Source organism: Poecilia mexicana, unplaced genomic scaffold, assembly GCF_051168715.1.
Source record: "Poecilia mexicana isolate PSO_F unplaced genomic scaffold, ASM5116871v1 scaffold_3, whole genome shotgun sequence".
Lineage (NCBI taxonomy): Eukaryota > Metazoa > Chordata > Actinopteri > Cyprinodontiformes > Poeciliidae > Poecilia > Poecilia mexicana.
Window position 1 is genome coordinate 8357157 of NW_028263372.1, and position 12756 is coordinate 8369912.

The 12756-nt window shown below is 36.9% G+C and overlaps 1 protein-coding gene across 1 annotated transcript in view; it reads left to right on the forward strand.

Annotated features, from left to right (window-relative positions):
* itfg1 (integrin alpha FG-GAP repeat containing 1) overlaps positions 1-12756 on the forward strand; it is a 164093-nt gene that overhangs the window by 53300 nt on the left and 98037 nt on the right. The window contains exon 10 of the mRNA XM_014983727.2: positions 11651-11802. Within this exon, the coding sequence (XP_014839213.2) occupies positions 11651-11802 (152 nt within the window). The remainder of the gene's footprint in view (positions 1-11650; positions 11803-12756) is intronic.

The following is a 12756-nucleotide window of genomic DNA, read 5'->3' on the forward strand; positions in this document are numbered from 1 at the left end:
ATTGTATTCTGTGTTTAGCAGAGAACAAAATTCCTATGGTTACACAGATTGTTTTATGAGTGAATAGAACAACTTGTTGAAAATTATGAACTGTTGCAAAAATTGTGCTCTAGACGGCTTCTGTGCTGCAGAGAAATTTTTAGCTTGTCTCCAGCTTTAGCTAGTTTAGCAACAGAGCTAATGCTAATGTGTTTAGCAAGTGTTTGGCAAGCTGAGACCTTTAACTCTGAGGGATCAAATCTTAGCAGTGATTTCAAGGAACAGGTTTATATAGAACTATTTTATTTTTGTTTTTTTACCCAAACTCATTCTTAATATGTATTTCTTTTTAACCTGGAGACAAATTGGATGTTTGAAATAATCAAAATCTTTTGCTGGAATTTGGGATGTAGGAGCATTCTTAAAAAAATCTAAATTGCTAGCAAATTGTTTTATAAAAGTATGAAAAAAAATACCCATATTAAGTAATACGGTCTTCTCAACCAGAAGAAGCTTGCATGTGTTCTTTGATTAAAGACTGATTTAAAAAAAAAAAACAGTTTCAGATTGTCACACAATGCTTTTTCTTTTCGCTTATATCATACATGACTTAATTAAATCACAAATTTCATGCCATAACTGAACTATGGATTTTGATTCAGGTCTCATTTTGTAATAAATCACAGGAATGATAATCACTTTACACTCCATAGCTGCAGAACTTTACCAGAATCTAAAGATTGGTTGAAAACATCCTGGTGTCGGGTTAACAAGGGCACCTTCAGTAAACTCCACCCCCCAGCCAGCAGGCCGTCGCTGTTTTGGCAGCATGTTGAGAATGAATTAGACGACTCATACGATGAGCAATATTAGTCCAAAATCTTGGTAAGAAACAGAACCTGCATAATGAGCGATATTTTATATTTTCCTCTACACGTCTGAGGCTGCTCCCCTGTCAGTGTGAGGCAGACTGCATCTTTCCAACCCTTCAGGTTAGTTGGTGTGTCAAAAAGGTGACCCTGACAGCAGGCAGCAGTAACACCAACCCACCCCCGACCCGTCCATCCATCTGACAGAAAGACGTGTGGATTCAGTCCGTCACTGGCTCAGCTTCTTCCTGAGAATCAGTGAACCCATGTAAATGGACACCAATAAACACGTCTGCAACACTCATACTGTAGATGTGCTTCACTGATATACACTATATAATAACCAAATCACTAAAGTAATCAAAGTTGTACTGTTGTCCAAACATTATGATCTCAGACGTTAAATTTGTGGGGTTTATTTTGTTGCTTTTTTAATAGAGTGGAACCTCAAGTTCAGTTTAATTTGTTGTGTGGCCAAACTCGTAAGCCAGTCTGCTTGTATTTCAAATGATTTTTCTCCATTTAAAATAACAAAAATAATTTTAATCATTCCTAGCTAAGCTTTCTATAAGAGGTTAAAGTTTCTGGTTCCGATGTGACAAAAGTAGGAATACTTGAAGCTGTCAGTAGTGACATTTCCATTACAAATGTTCTTAGAACATTTTTAGTACTCTGCTAATGTTGAATAAACACAATTTTGCAATTGCTGTGTTTCCATTAAATAAGAAATACAATTAAAATCCCATGTGAATGTCTGTTCGTGTGACAAGTCATTAAAAAACGTGACGTGCCATAATTCTTCAACTACTTCCTGTCATTTTCTTCTTTGTGGTTTGCGCCAGCGGCAACATCCCGTTGTTGATCATGTGACTCGTGTGACGCAAAGAAAAGTGTTTCAATTGCAGTTTTGTGAGCTGAACTTATTTTGATATGGCCAAAACAACCTATCCCATTGCAACGGCAAAACCTTTTAGCAACAAACACAAGTTTATTCAAAATTGATGTGTTTCCATTCAGTGAATTTATTTTTGAGATGTCAAATTGCTCAATTATTTGGTGAATGGAAATCTACTCATTGTTAAAAACCTGTATGAAGTTCAAACCATTATCCATTAAATTCCACCAACTTTCCAGATTTTTCTCTCTGTTATAAAAATAAACACATGTAGCTTGTTTTCAAGAATTAATTGCAGCTATTTTCAGCGGCATACTTTGAGGCATTGCAGAAAAATGTTTAGCCTTGAGTTACAACTTGGCACAGTCAGAGGAACTGTTGCTATGGCGAATACTCAGGTCATGCAGCAGTGGTTATGTGGGTGAATGTCAAAGTATCATCATCAGAGTGAATTCCAGAAACCGAGGTTTTCCAGCACAGTGTTGCATTTTAATGAAATCTCCTTTTATTGGTTTCACCTCTCGGTTTCTTTGGTGCTGTGCATGATTGCTGCACACAAAGACACATAATCAATACCTCATTTACACACTTACACACTCACGCCAAAACTGAACCAACTTCCAGTGTGCCAATGGCTACGTAACTGCGTGCCGTTTCCACTCTCCCCTCCATTCTGTCACTTGCTGTTTTTTTTAGTGTCAGTGTTAATGTAATGAGCTTCAGTCATTATACTGCTGGGTATACAAAAGCCATTTGTTTCAGATGTTTTCCTTTATTTATTTATTTATTTTATTCATTTAGCCACAGACGGCTTAGTCTGACAGTGTTACAGCACCTCCCCACATCACCCCATAAATCCCATCCACCCCACCTCCCACCTACACCACAGGCCACCCACATTTTAATTTCTTGGCCTAATGAAGCGGCAGCTCTCTCCGTCAAAGTGAATCAATGGGAGTCTGCGAGCACGCTGTCGCTTTTTTTTCTCTTTAGTCATCAGCAAAGTCGGGGAAGCTATCTTTTATTTATTTATTTATGTTTCCTACATTAATAGCCTTTTTTTATTTATTTCTTGGGTTTTCATGTGTTCCTACATGCATGCTGTACGGTTCAGTGTGTGATGCGTGCATGTTGGCGCACACAGATTCACACGGTAAGTCATTAGTGCGGCGAGTTTTCCTGCTGGTGGATAAAAAGTCATTTATATGCAGAATCCTTCTCCCCATCGCCATTAAAGGTATCAGATTACCTCACGAGCGTAAATCCCATCATCGTCTTCATCTCCATTAACTAGGTCATTTTGATCTCTCTGCTAACGCGTTTGCACACTCCTTCTCACCCACTCGTAGCACACACACGCACACACGTGCTTACAAGCAATTTCAAGTTAATATTGTTGACATTTGATCCAGCAAAAGTCTGAGTTATTTAGACGCACAAACTAGGTTTGAATTAGAGATTCTTAAGCAACTGATTATCCTAAAAAGACATTCACTTGACATTCTACAGATACTTTGCTTTGGTTGTTGATTAAATGCCAGAAACTCCTGCATAATTTGTTTCAAATGTTCCGCTCCCAAGCCAGCTATTTTGGCTCACCTTAGAGACTTTTGAGTTGTACGTGCAAGGCCCGAAATGATTTGCTTTAAATTCACAACACAGATCTGCAGGCTAATAAAAACAAAACTCAGGGGAAACATTGTCGTTCTGTCCTGGGGGAAAATGTCCTAAATTACTTCCTGCCTTCTGTTCAATTGCAAAGACCGTATCTTATGACTTTCTACTTGCGTTGTTACGCTGTTATCTCATTCTGCCAATGGCCTTTTCATCGTCTGCCTTTGTTCTGCCAGAAGGTCCCACAAATTATGATAAGAAATCATTGTCAGTAGGTAATCTTCAAGTGCCTCAATTTATTTATACATATATATAGATATACATATATGAGAAATCCTGCTCATCCTGAGTTCTGATTTTAATTATGACCACCAACAGGTAATGTGCGTACAACAGATTACCCCCCACCTCTCGCCACAGCATCTCCTCCTCCCCCCTGCATGGATAAGCGGATGTCAGTGTCATGGTAAGCAGGAAATATTAGACGGCAAGTAAACATGTTGTCCTGAAATGTGACGTGCAAGTTGCAGGATACAGGGACAAGCTTTTGAGTGAGTTTGACAAGACTGTGATGCCCAGACACCTGGATAGGAGTAGCTCCAAACTGCAGCCCTTGTGGGTTTGTGTTCTGCTTAGGTAGTAAGAAGTATCAATCAAAAGTGGTCCAAGGACGGAGGAATGGAGAACTGGTGACAGTCACTGGTGATGATCATTGATGGATCATTGATGCACGTAGGGAGTGTTGGCTGGACCGTGTGGTTCGTTTCAACAAGCTGCCATGGCTCATATTTCAGAAGGAGTTACTGCTGTTTCTGCTTTGAAAGGTGATATAATACACAATCTATCTCAGACCTTATTCCACTCGGGCATTTGTGGGATGTACTGGATAGGTGACTCCAGTTCATGAAAACGCCACCTCATAACTTGCAGGACACTATGAGAGTCTAGTAGAGTCTGTATCTCCATGGATGACACTGTTAAGATTGGTTGACCCGCACTGATGAAATCAGTTTTCATTGTCGCGTGACGAAAATCATGTCATTCTATTTTCTGCCTCATGTCGTCCGTCCGTTCTTGTCACAACCCTCCTGGTGAACTTGTCACTCTATGCATGAAAACCTGTTGTGTGATTGGTCTGAATTGCATGGGTGTGTCTATTTATGGGGAAAACAACATTACTCAACTCCAATGAGATGCTGTTTTGACTCTGTGCTATGGCATGGCACATCGTCAGGTAGCACTAACCATCAGAACAGCGGATTTTCTGAGAGCAGATTTTTGAGGACCAATTGGTCGAAGCCGTGAGGAAGTACATACTGAAATATTAAACTCCCTCTGCTCAGTTTTGATCCGGTGCAACGGCCAAAGGTTTCACCGACGCCTTCCGTTCTCTTTTTTTTTTCTTGATTCGGTGAAAAACAAAAATGAGATTTTCCAGCCTGCCAATTATTATTTCCTCCTCCTCTGAACTTGTGAACTTGTAATAGTCATTCTTCTGCACCATGATCGCAGTGTTTACTGCTGTAAACCAAACATGACCAAACACCTTAGTGTGTTTTGTGGACCGTGAAGGATCTGTGTGGAAACGGCAGTTCAACTTCGGTCCAACCGATGCTGGTGGTCATAATTTTATGCCTAATTAGTATTTATGAACACGTGTCTATAAAGTTTTGATCTTTATCATCTTTAATTTGTGCTCTTTCGTCCTTTTCATTCTTAGTTTTATCAATTTTCTCCATATACCTTGCTGTCCTTCCAAGCGTTACAACAAAGGTCATGGATATTTACCCAGAGAGCAAACTGCCATCTCTAATTTAATCAATCGACAGCTTTAATGCTTTAGTACCTTCAGATGAAGCCCCCTCACCCTGATACATGTTAAACGCTCAGTTGGTGTGTGTGTGTGTGTGTGGAGGGGGTCTACATTTTCTGCAGTATTGACTAGATCTGGTTGATATTCTCTGGGCTTTTCCTCTCTCCTCTTCTAATCAGTGTTGAGGGAAAAAAAAGAAACAGACAGTACACTGATTGCCTCAGGGCCTACATCAGCACAGTGGTCTGCTGATAAGGCCTGGCCAGCAAAGGCCTCATGTTCCCCTGAGAGGGAATGTCATAGCACAAGTGAGAGCAGACCAAAGGACTCCAAGGTAAAGCAATCGCCTGTGATGTATTTTTTGCCTTTAGGACTTTGTTGAAAAGAAAAAAAAAAGGAAATTGAACAAGATAGGTCTTGATAAAATTTTAGACATCTGGACAAATCAAGTTTTAAAATTAAGTACAGTTGCACATTGATAACAAAGCTTTTCATTGAGTGAAGTGCAGGGTCTGTAATTCCTCACAATTAGTTACATTTTAATCAAATACAATATTTTCTATAAGAAAAGTCTTTTTGCTGCTAAGTTATTGGCAGCAGTAATTAGACGTATGAGCTCATCAGCAAATATATTTTTTGTGTCTTATTTAGGTTCCTCAACCATCAGATTAATGCAAAGTGCTATTCAGCTGTGAAGTGTTCTCAGAAAGCCCTGATCATTCATGGAAGTTCTTCAGAAGCTGCTTCTGATCAGATTTGTAACCATACCAGAAACATATAGAGAAAAAAAAAAGAAAATGGCATTAATTATATTAATAGCATTTTATATAAAATGCTGAACATTTTATATAAACGTTTTAGCATGTTAAAATCTATGTACTTAATTAATATGAACGTGTTCAAGTACTGGCCCATATGAACATGACTTTTTTACTTTTTATTACAAAAAGGATTATTGTTCTGTTTTATAGCAAAGATAAGGTGTCTCAATTACTTAAAACTGGTTTACCTGCAGATGACAACATTAATGTAATCTTTACATAAATTGCTAAGAATCTCTTTAGAGCTGTTCCTGTTCAAATGAATTTCTTCCGCCTCCTAAAGCTGATGCTCTGAAGCAAAGAAAGGTGGAACAAGATTCCTCCACAACAGTCTTAAAGACTGATTAAGTTGCACCAAAAGCTGATATTAATTTACACATAGCAGCAGGAATGCTTTCCTAAATCTGACAGATTTCAGTGAGTTTCTTAGCTTTCTATGCATTTCCATGTCCTTTTTTCACGTTCCCTGTAGTTAATTCCTGTCATTAAAATACGTTAAATTCATTTGTGAACTAATTTATCTTTGACCTCTCTGTGTGTGTCGATTATATCAGCTGTTACTTCAAGGTATTTCTGCTAAAAGTAGCTCTAAAAGCTCATAAGGCTTTTCTAATTTTAACATACTTCTCTTAATTAGCTCAGTTTTCTGTGAACATGTGTGCTGTTGTGTATCTCAGGTCTCTTATTTTAGGCTTGCTAGGAATCAGATCCTTTATCATTTTCTTATGTATTCAGTCTTTAAATCATAGGGATTTTTTCTTCTTGACCTTCTTGTATGTTAACATTTATACTCAATGTTAGAGAAAATTACTCCCATTTCCTCAGTGGACACTAATCCAAATAATTCTAATGTGGATTATGAAGGTAATGTGTCACCAACAGCTGAGCTTCCAGTTAAGTCTACAACTGGAGCGGAGCCATATATTTATTGGAAACTTAATGTGCATCCATCTTTTTTCACTCGTTTCTTTCCTCATCCGTCTTCTCATAACTGCTTTCAAACAGCCGGCCTGAAATGCGACATAAAAATAACTGGCATCTTCTCGTTTTCACTGCCAGTTTTAATTGATTTACCTTCGGAAATTTATGATTATGCGTGGGAGAAACCATAATAATATGTCCATCCGGAATGAGCATTGCGTCTTCTGCCAACAAATAGACTGGCAGCATCCTCAAAGCTCTCCCACTCGCTCTTTTCTTCTCTCTGCCAGCATCTGCAGCATGGTCAGCTCAAGCACTTCTATCTGCTATGGCAGTAATCATTGCTGAGTATTATGTCCATCTGGCATACAGGCAGCTCCTTAAACCGCATTGCAACATTACTCAGTGGTCACTTAATGAGAGCCAGACAGAGCAGCATTTCATTAGAGTTCAGTCTAGAAAAAATATCCAGCTTAGAAGTGACTTGTTCATTCCTCTTTAGCTCAATTACACCTCCAATCATGGTTCTCAAGTAACTGTCTTTGAGGGCTTATAAATGAGCTATTCCAATGATTTTGAGCAAAACAGGGGCTTCGTTTATGAGGTTGTAACTTTAATGAAAAGAGTAATGACTCAGCAGTGAATCTAAGTTGCATTGTGGCGGTGCAGCAGTACGCACCAGTCACACTTTGCCGAGCACCTTGGTTTTGGTTTGGAGATTTCAGTTTGGTACAAGCAGAAAAAAATCTAGAAATACTTAATACTGGGATTAGATCATTTACTCCAGATATTTGATTGACACCGATGATTTTGACGATAGCCCTCAACAAAATGTAATGTTTGTCTCTGGTTTCTCAATCGGTGACTGTCATATTTTTATGACCTTTTTGTGTTTTTATGAAGCAAAGCACTTTGAACTGCCATGTTGCTGAAATGTGATAAATAAACTTGATTGATTGGTTTCTACTAACTTTGCCTGTTTCAGCTCCATTAGGAAAATAATTGTCTATTTCCCAAGTAAGAGAGAATGAAAAAAAGAGAGTGAATGTGAATACACCTTGATCCTGCTTTTGGATGCACTGATATGAAAATCTGGGCCGATACCTATATCGGATATTAATATTGCCGGTAAGGCCAATAACTAGGGCTGTCGTTATATGTAATAAAACAATCGCATGAAAAATCAAAACGAACTCAGTCATTTCTATTTGCCATGATTTATTGTTTTTCTCTCTCTTTCTACCAAAAAACATGACAAAAGTCTTCAGTCTGGTGATTTGGTCTCAAGTAGCAATTTTGTTGATGGACAGTTTTATTTACAGAGACTTCATAGTTCAGCTTATTTTTTGTTGTTGTTTTGTTGATTTATTTTGGATATAAAAAACATCTTCCAGTTCCAGTGTTAGATACTCACTAGAATATAAAGTTTATAGATATTTGAGAAAATGTTCGTACTTTACTATGCCATTACCATTATATTACTGGAAAGTTGTCTCAAAACAACATTATTATTTGTCGCAACAACTTCTGGGACAAATTATTGTGCAGGAAAATGTACTGTTATAGGCCTAACAATAAAACCTTTGAAAAAAATTACCACATCACCGACTTCACTGCTTCTCTGCTTCAGTTTAACTTCCCACAATCCAGTGCTGCATCACTCTGATGTAAAACCCTTTGAGTGGCCACCATGCCTGGAACGACATTATATAAATTCAGTCCATTTTCGGTTCAATGTACATATTTACAATTGAACAAAAGCAAAAGACGGTGTGAAGATGCTGGCTGGAGTTGATAAGAGAGTGTTGTCATAAAGTGAAACAGGCGCTGTAGTGATATGAGGTGCAACTCAAATCAGCCAAGGAAGATGGCATTACTCCAAGAGCAATATAAAAAGACAGATCACAGCTTTCACACTGAGAGAAAAAGACTCTGTGATTTCTGTAAACATGTCATGATTTCTGATGAAACTGTAACTGAACTGTTTGGTTAGTATAGGTCTGTCAGGAGGAACAAACCAAAATTACACTTGTAACAACACACTTGACCCAAGTCATTCAGTTCTACCTAATACTGAGGAAACGTATGTAAACTTCTGAATTTAAGGGAAGTTTCAATACATTAAGTAAAAAAGGGGGGAAAAAAGCCTTATTATTGTGGCACTTAGCAAAGAATAAATCATTTTGGTAATTCTGGGTAATTCTCTTCTATTGAGACACGTCATGTCACATTAACCTGTGGTAATGAAATATTTCATAATTGCTTGTTGCATATTCACAAATGGCTCTGTTACATCTACTATCACATATAGTATCATTACAAGCTTGGAAAATAACACACTTCATATTTAAAAGCAGTAGATGAGTTATAATATAATATGATATATATTATAATATCTGGGTTTTTCATTACTTTGGTGTTTTCTTTTTCATTGTGATTTTTGATATCTCATTCAGTTAGTTTTAATTAATTTTCACAGTATGTTTTTGATACTTTTTATTAGTTGCTACTTAAATATTGTTTAGTTTTCATAGTTCTAGTAGTAGTTTTAGGTTTTTATACTCTGATTAATGTTTAGGTGCAGAATTCAAAAAGGTCAAAGTGTTGTGATTTCATTGCGTTGGTAATTAATACTCAACAGAAGTTAACATTTTCAAAAATCTATTCAGTTACTGTTAAACAACCAACCGTTTACTCCCAACTTTTGCTGTCGCTATTTTTGCAGACTAGTGATAGCGCCACCAGGAGGAAGTTGGAATACTGTCATTTACCAACAGTTGACGTAAACGGCTGGTGTGAGGGGGAAAAAATCTATTTCACATCAGTTCAAAACACTAATAAATAGATTTATAAATGCAAAAACAAAGGATATTATAATTTCAGCACATTTTAGTTAATTTTACAAATAAACATTATAGTTCCAGTTAGTTACAGTTTGTCCCCATTAATTACTGTTTAGGTTTATTTCAGTTAATGAAAACGTTTTCCCAAATTCAGTTTTGTTATTTTTGTAGTGTTATCTAACTGTAGCAATGTTGGTTATCACATCCTGCATTGTATCATAACCAGTCACCTTAGTACTGGTGTTATTTTTTGAAAGTGTCTTTGTTTTCATTTTCAGTCGTGGCTCTCCTGGGTGAAAGCTGTGATCACTGTGATGCATCCTGTCACCTTAATGCATCTACTTGTGAATGTTTACTGTTATGATTCAGTATGTGTATATTTACCATTACACCCCAACTAAAAGCATAATTTGTCATGTTGAAAAACTATGCAAAAAAAAAAAAAAAAGTCATTTTCAGGGAACTGTCCTAATGCATTATGGAACAGAAATCTGACAAATGAAAATGTAAAAAAAAACTTTAAAATGATAGCTCAATTTCCATCATTATTTTTATTAGAAGTTTTAATTAAATCATCATATTTTTAAGGCTTTATTTCAGTGTGAATATTAATGATTAGATCCCCCAGCTTGTGTCATTTGAAAAGGCTGATGACTCAGCGATGAGAATCTGCTGACGTTTGGATCAGCATTACTTCCACCTGTTAACTAGCTGCCCTATAAACGGGCCAAAACCGGCTAATTCTCCACCTGTATCTGGGTCTTCGCAGTTTACACAGCTGTAATTATGAGCCCTGCAGAGGTGACATCATTCTCTGTGCTGATTTTTTATTTTTTTTAACATTTCTTTCCCTTGATGGTGTCTTATTAAGAGCTGTTAGTGGCAGTTCTGGTGAGCGTCTCTGGTGACTCTCTCCTGCACCTGCTTTCCCTGTTTAACATTCATGAATAGTTAAAATTTGCAGCTTTTTGCTTCTGTGTCTCTTTGGGATCACCGCATACAAACAGTATGCAGTGATGGAAATGCATTTTACTAGAGTAGAGCAAATAAAACTCTTGTTTTGTACAGTATAGATTTTTGGGGGTTTGAGAGAAGGACAAGATTTGTTGTGGTATTTCTTATAAGTGATCATAACATCCATTATTTTTGTGTGTCTTCTTCTGTTGTTTTGTATTTTGTTTCATATTTTCAGTTATTAAACAAACCAATCATCTTATTTTCTTCAAAGTAGTGCAGTTATGATTTTCTACAGTTTCTCAGTTCGAAATACTTTATGAATTGTTTATTGACATGCTATATGCACTATACTTTTTGTGTAAAAAATTAGAAAAAAATTTTTAAAAACACGCTAATGTGTTGGTAAAAACATTGCTAAAGGGCTAATGGAGGAGCCATGTTGTGATGACTTCCTGAACTCAGAGTTTCAGAAAGAGCAGGAGTTTCTTAAAGAGACAGAGGCCCAGTTTCAATTAGCCGTAATGATTTTGCATTAACAACTGAAGGTAATATAGTTTCTTGCTTGTGGTATAAAATGATACTATGTGGCTGGAAAACACACAATACTGCCCCTTTAACTGATTGTTAAACCTTCACCAGTCACTTTGCAGAACCTTATTGAAATGAAAATTATCAAAAATATCTAGATAATTAATAATTGTTTTGCCTGTATGGTTACTTGGTGACCATGTGATGGACAAGATAGTCAACAAAAAGCATACAGGGAGGATTACAACATCGCCACTTGAAGTTGAAAAGTTAAAAGTGTGAGATTAAAAGTCCATAAAGTTCACAATATCCCAATAGTATAATTGTTTTTTTATTTCTATGGTAGAGACAAATCTCATTCTAAAGACTCAACAAGGTATTAAATTGTCTGTATGTTTTTGTTTTTCCAGTGGGTGCCGGTCCTGTCCGATTTCAAGCAGAGGGACACCGTTTGGGGCTTTGTATCAGCAGACTCCACCCATCCAGTGGTCCTGCATCTCGGCGACTACAACCTGGACGGCTTCCCTGATGCACTAGTGATCCTCCGGAACACCAGCGGCAGGTCAGAAGAGAAAACCTATCAGTGTTCTCAGTTTTCTGGTGAAAAATGAAGGTCCATGCTTCATATCATTCTTTACAAATAGACAATGCTGTAAAAAAAAAAATTAAATCAGCTTTGACATTTGTACTGATTTAGTTTTTTAGTTGTGTTTAGCCATTTCAGATCATCAAAATAATTTTTGCATATTTTCAACTCATTTATTAAAGGGGTAAAAAACTATACAAGAGACAGAAACCATTTGACAACATGAAGTAGACAAAAAGATCTAAAGAAGCAACACATGATGCCTCGATCTAGGAGCTGAGAAAAACAGATGAGAAACCAAACCAAACTATCAACAGTTTTCAGTCAGTCTAATGTGTTGGAGTCATTTGAACCATAGTGAGAACCATCAAATGGAGAAACTACTGACTGGTGAAACTTGAAGACTTTGAGGAAAATATTATGTATGCTGCTAATAAAGACTTGCAGGCTGTTGCATTTGCCTTAAAAAAGTCGATTTAAAAACTTTGATGGTAAATGAATGGCCATCAGTTTGTTACCTTAAGCTTAAGCACACTTAGGTTATCTAACAGTTAGTCAGAAAAATGAAGGTTTGGAGTGGCTTAGTCAAAGTGCAAAGTGAGATGCTGTTTTGATCTTAATGCTAAAAAAAACTGTAGGAACCCAAACAACATGTAGTTTTTCACTTTTGGCCCAGGTCAGTTTGGATAGCTACACAAATCCAAATCATCTTCATTTTGATGTACGTCGTCTAATTCCTTATAATTTAATTTTGCCGTGAAATATTTCACCCTTTGACAAGATAATTTTAGCTGCTGCAAACTGGGAACACAAAACGCCACGGATCAGAGCTTAATAAATCCAAATACATACTTAAGGAGCTTATGCAAATTGTTAAGGCTTCCGCAAATTACAAATGTTTCTGTTTTTATTTTATTTTCACAAAAATCA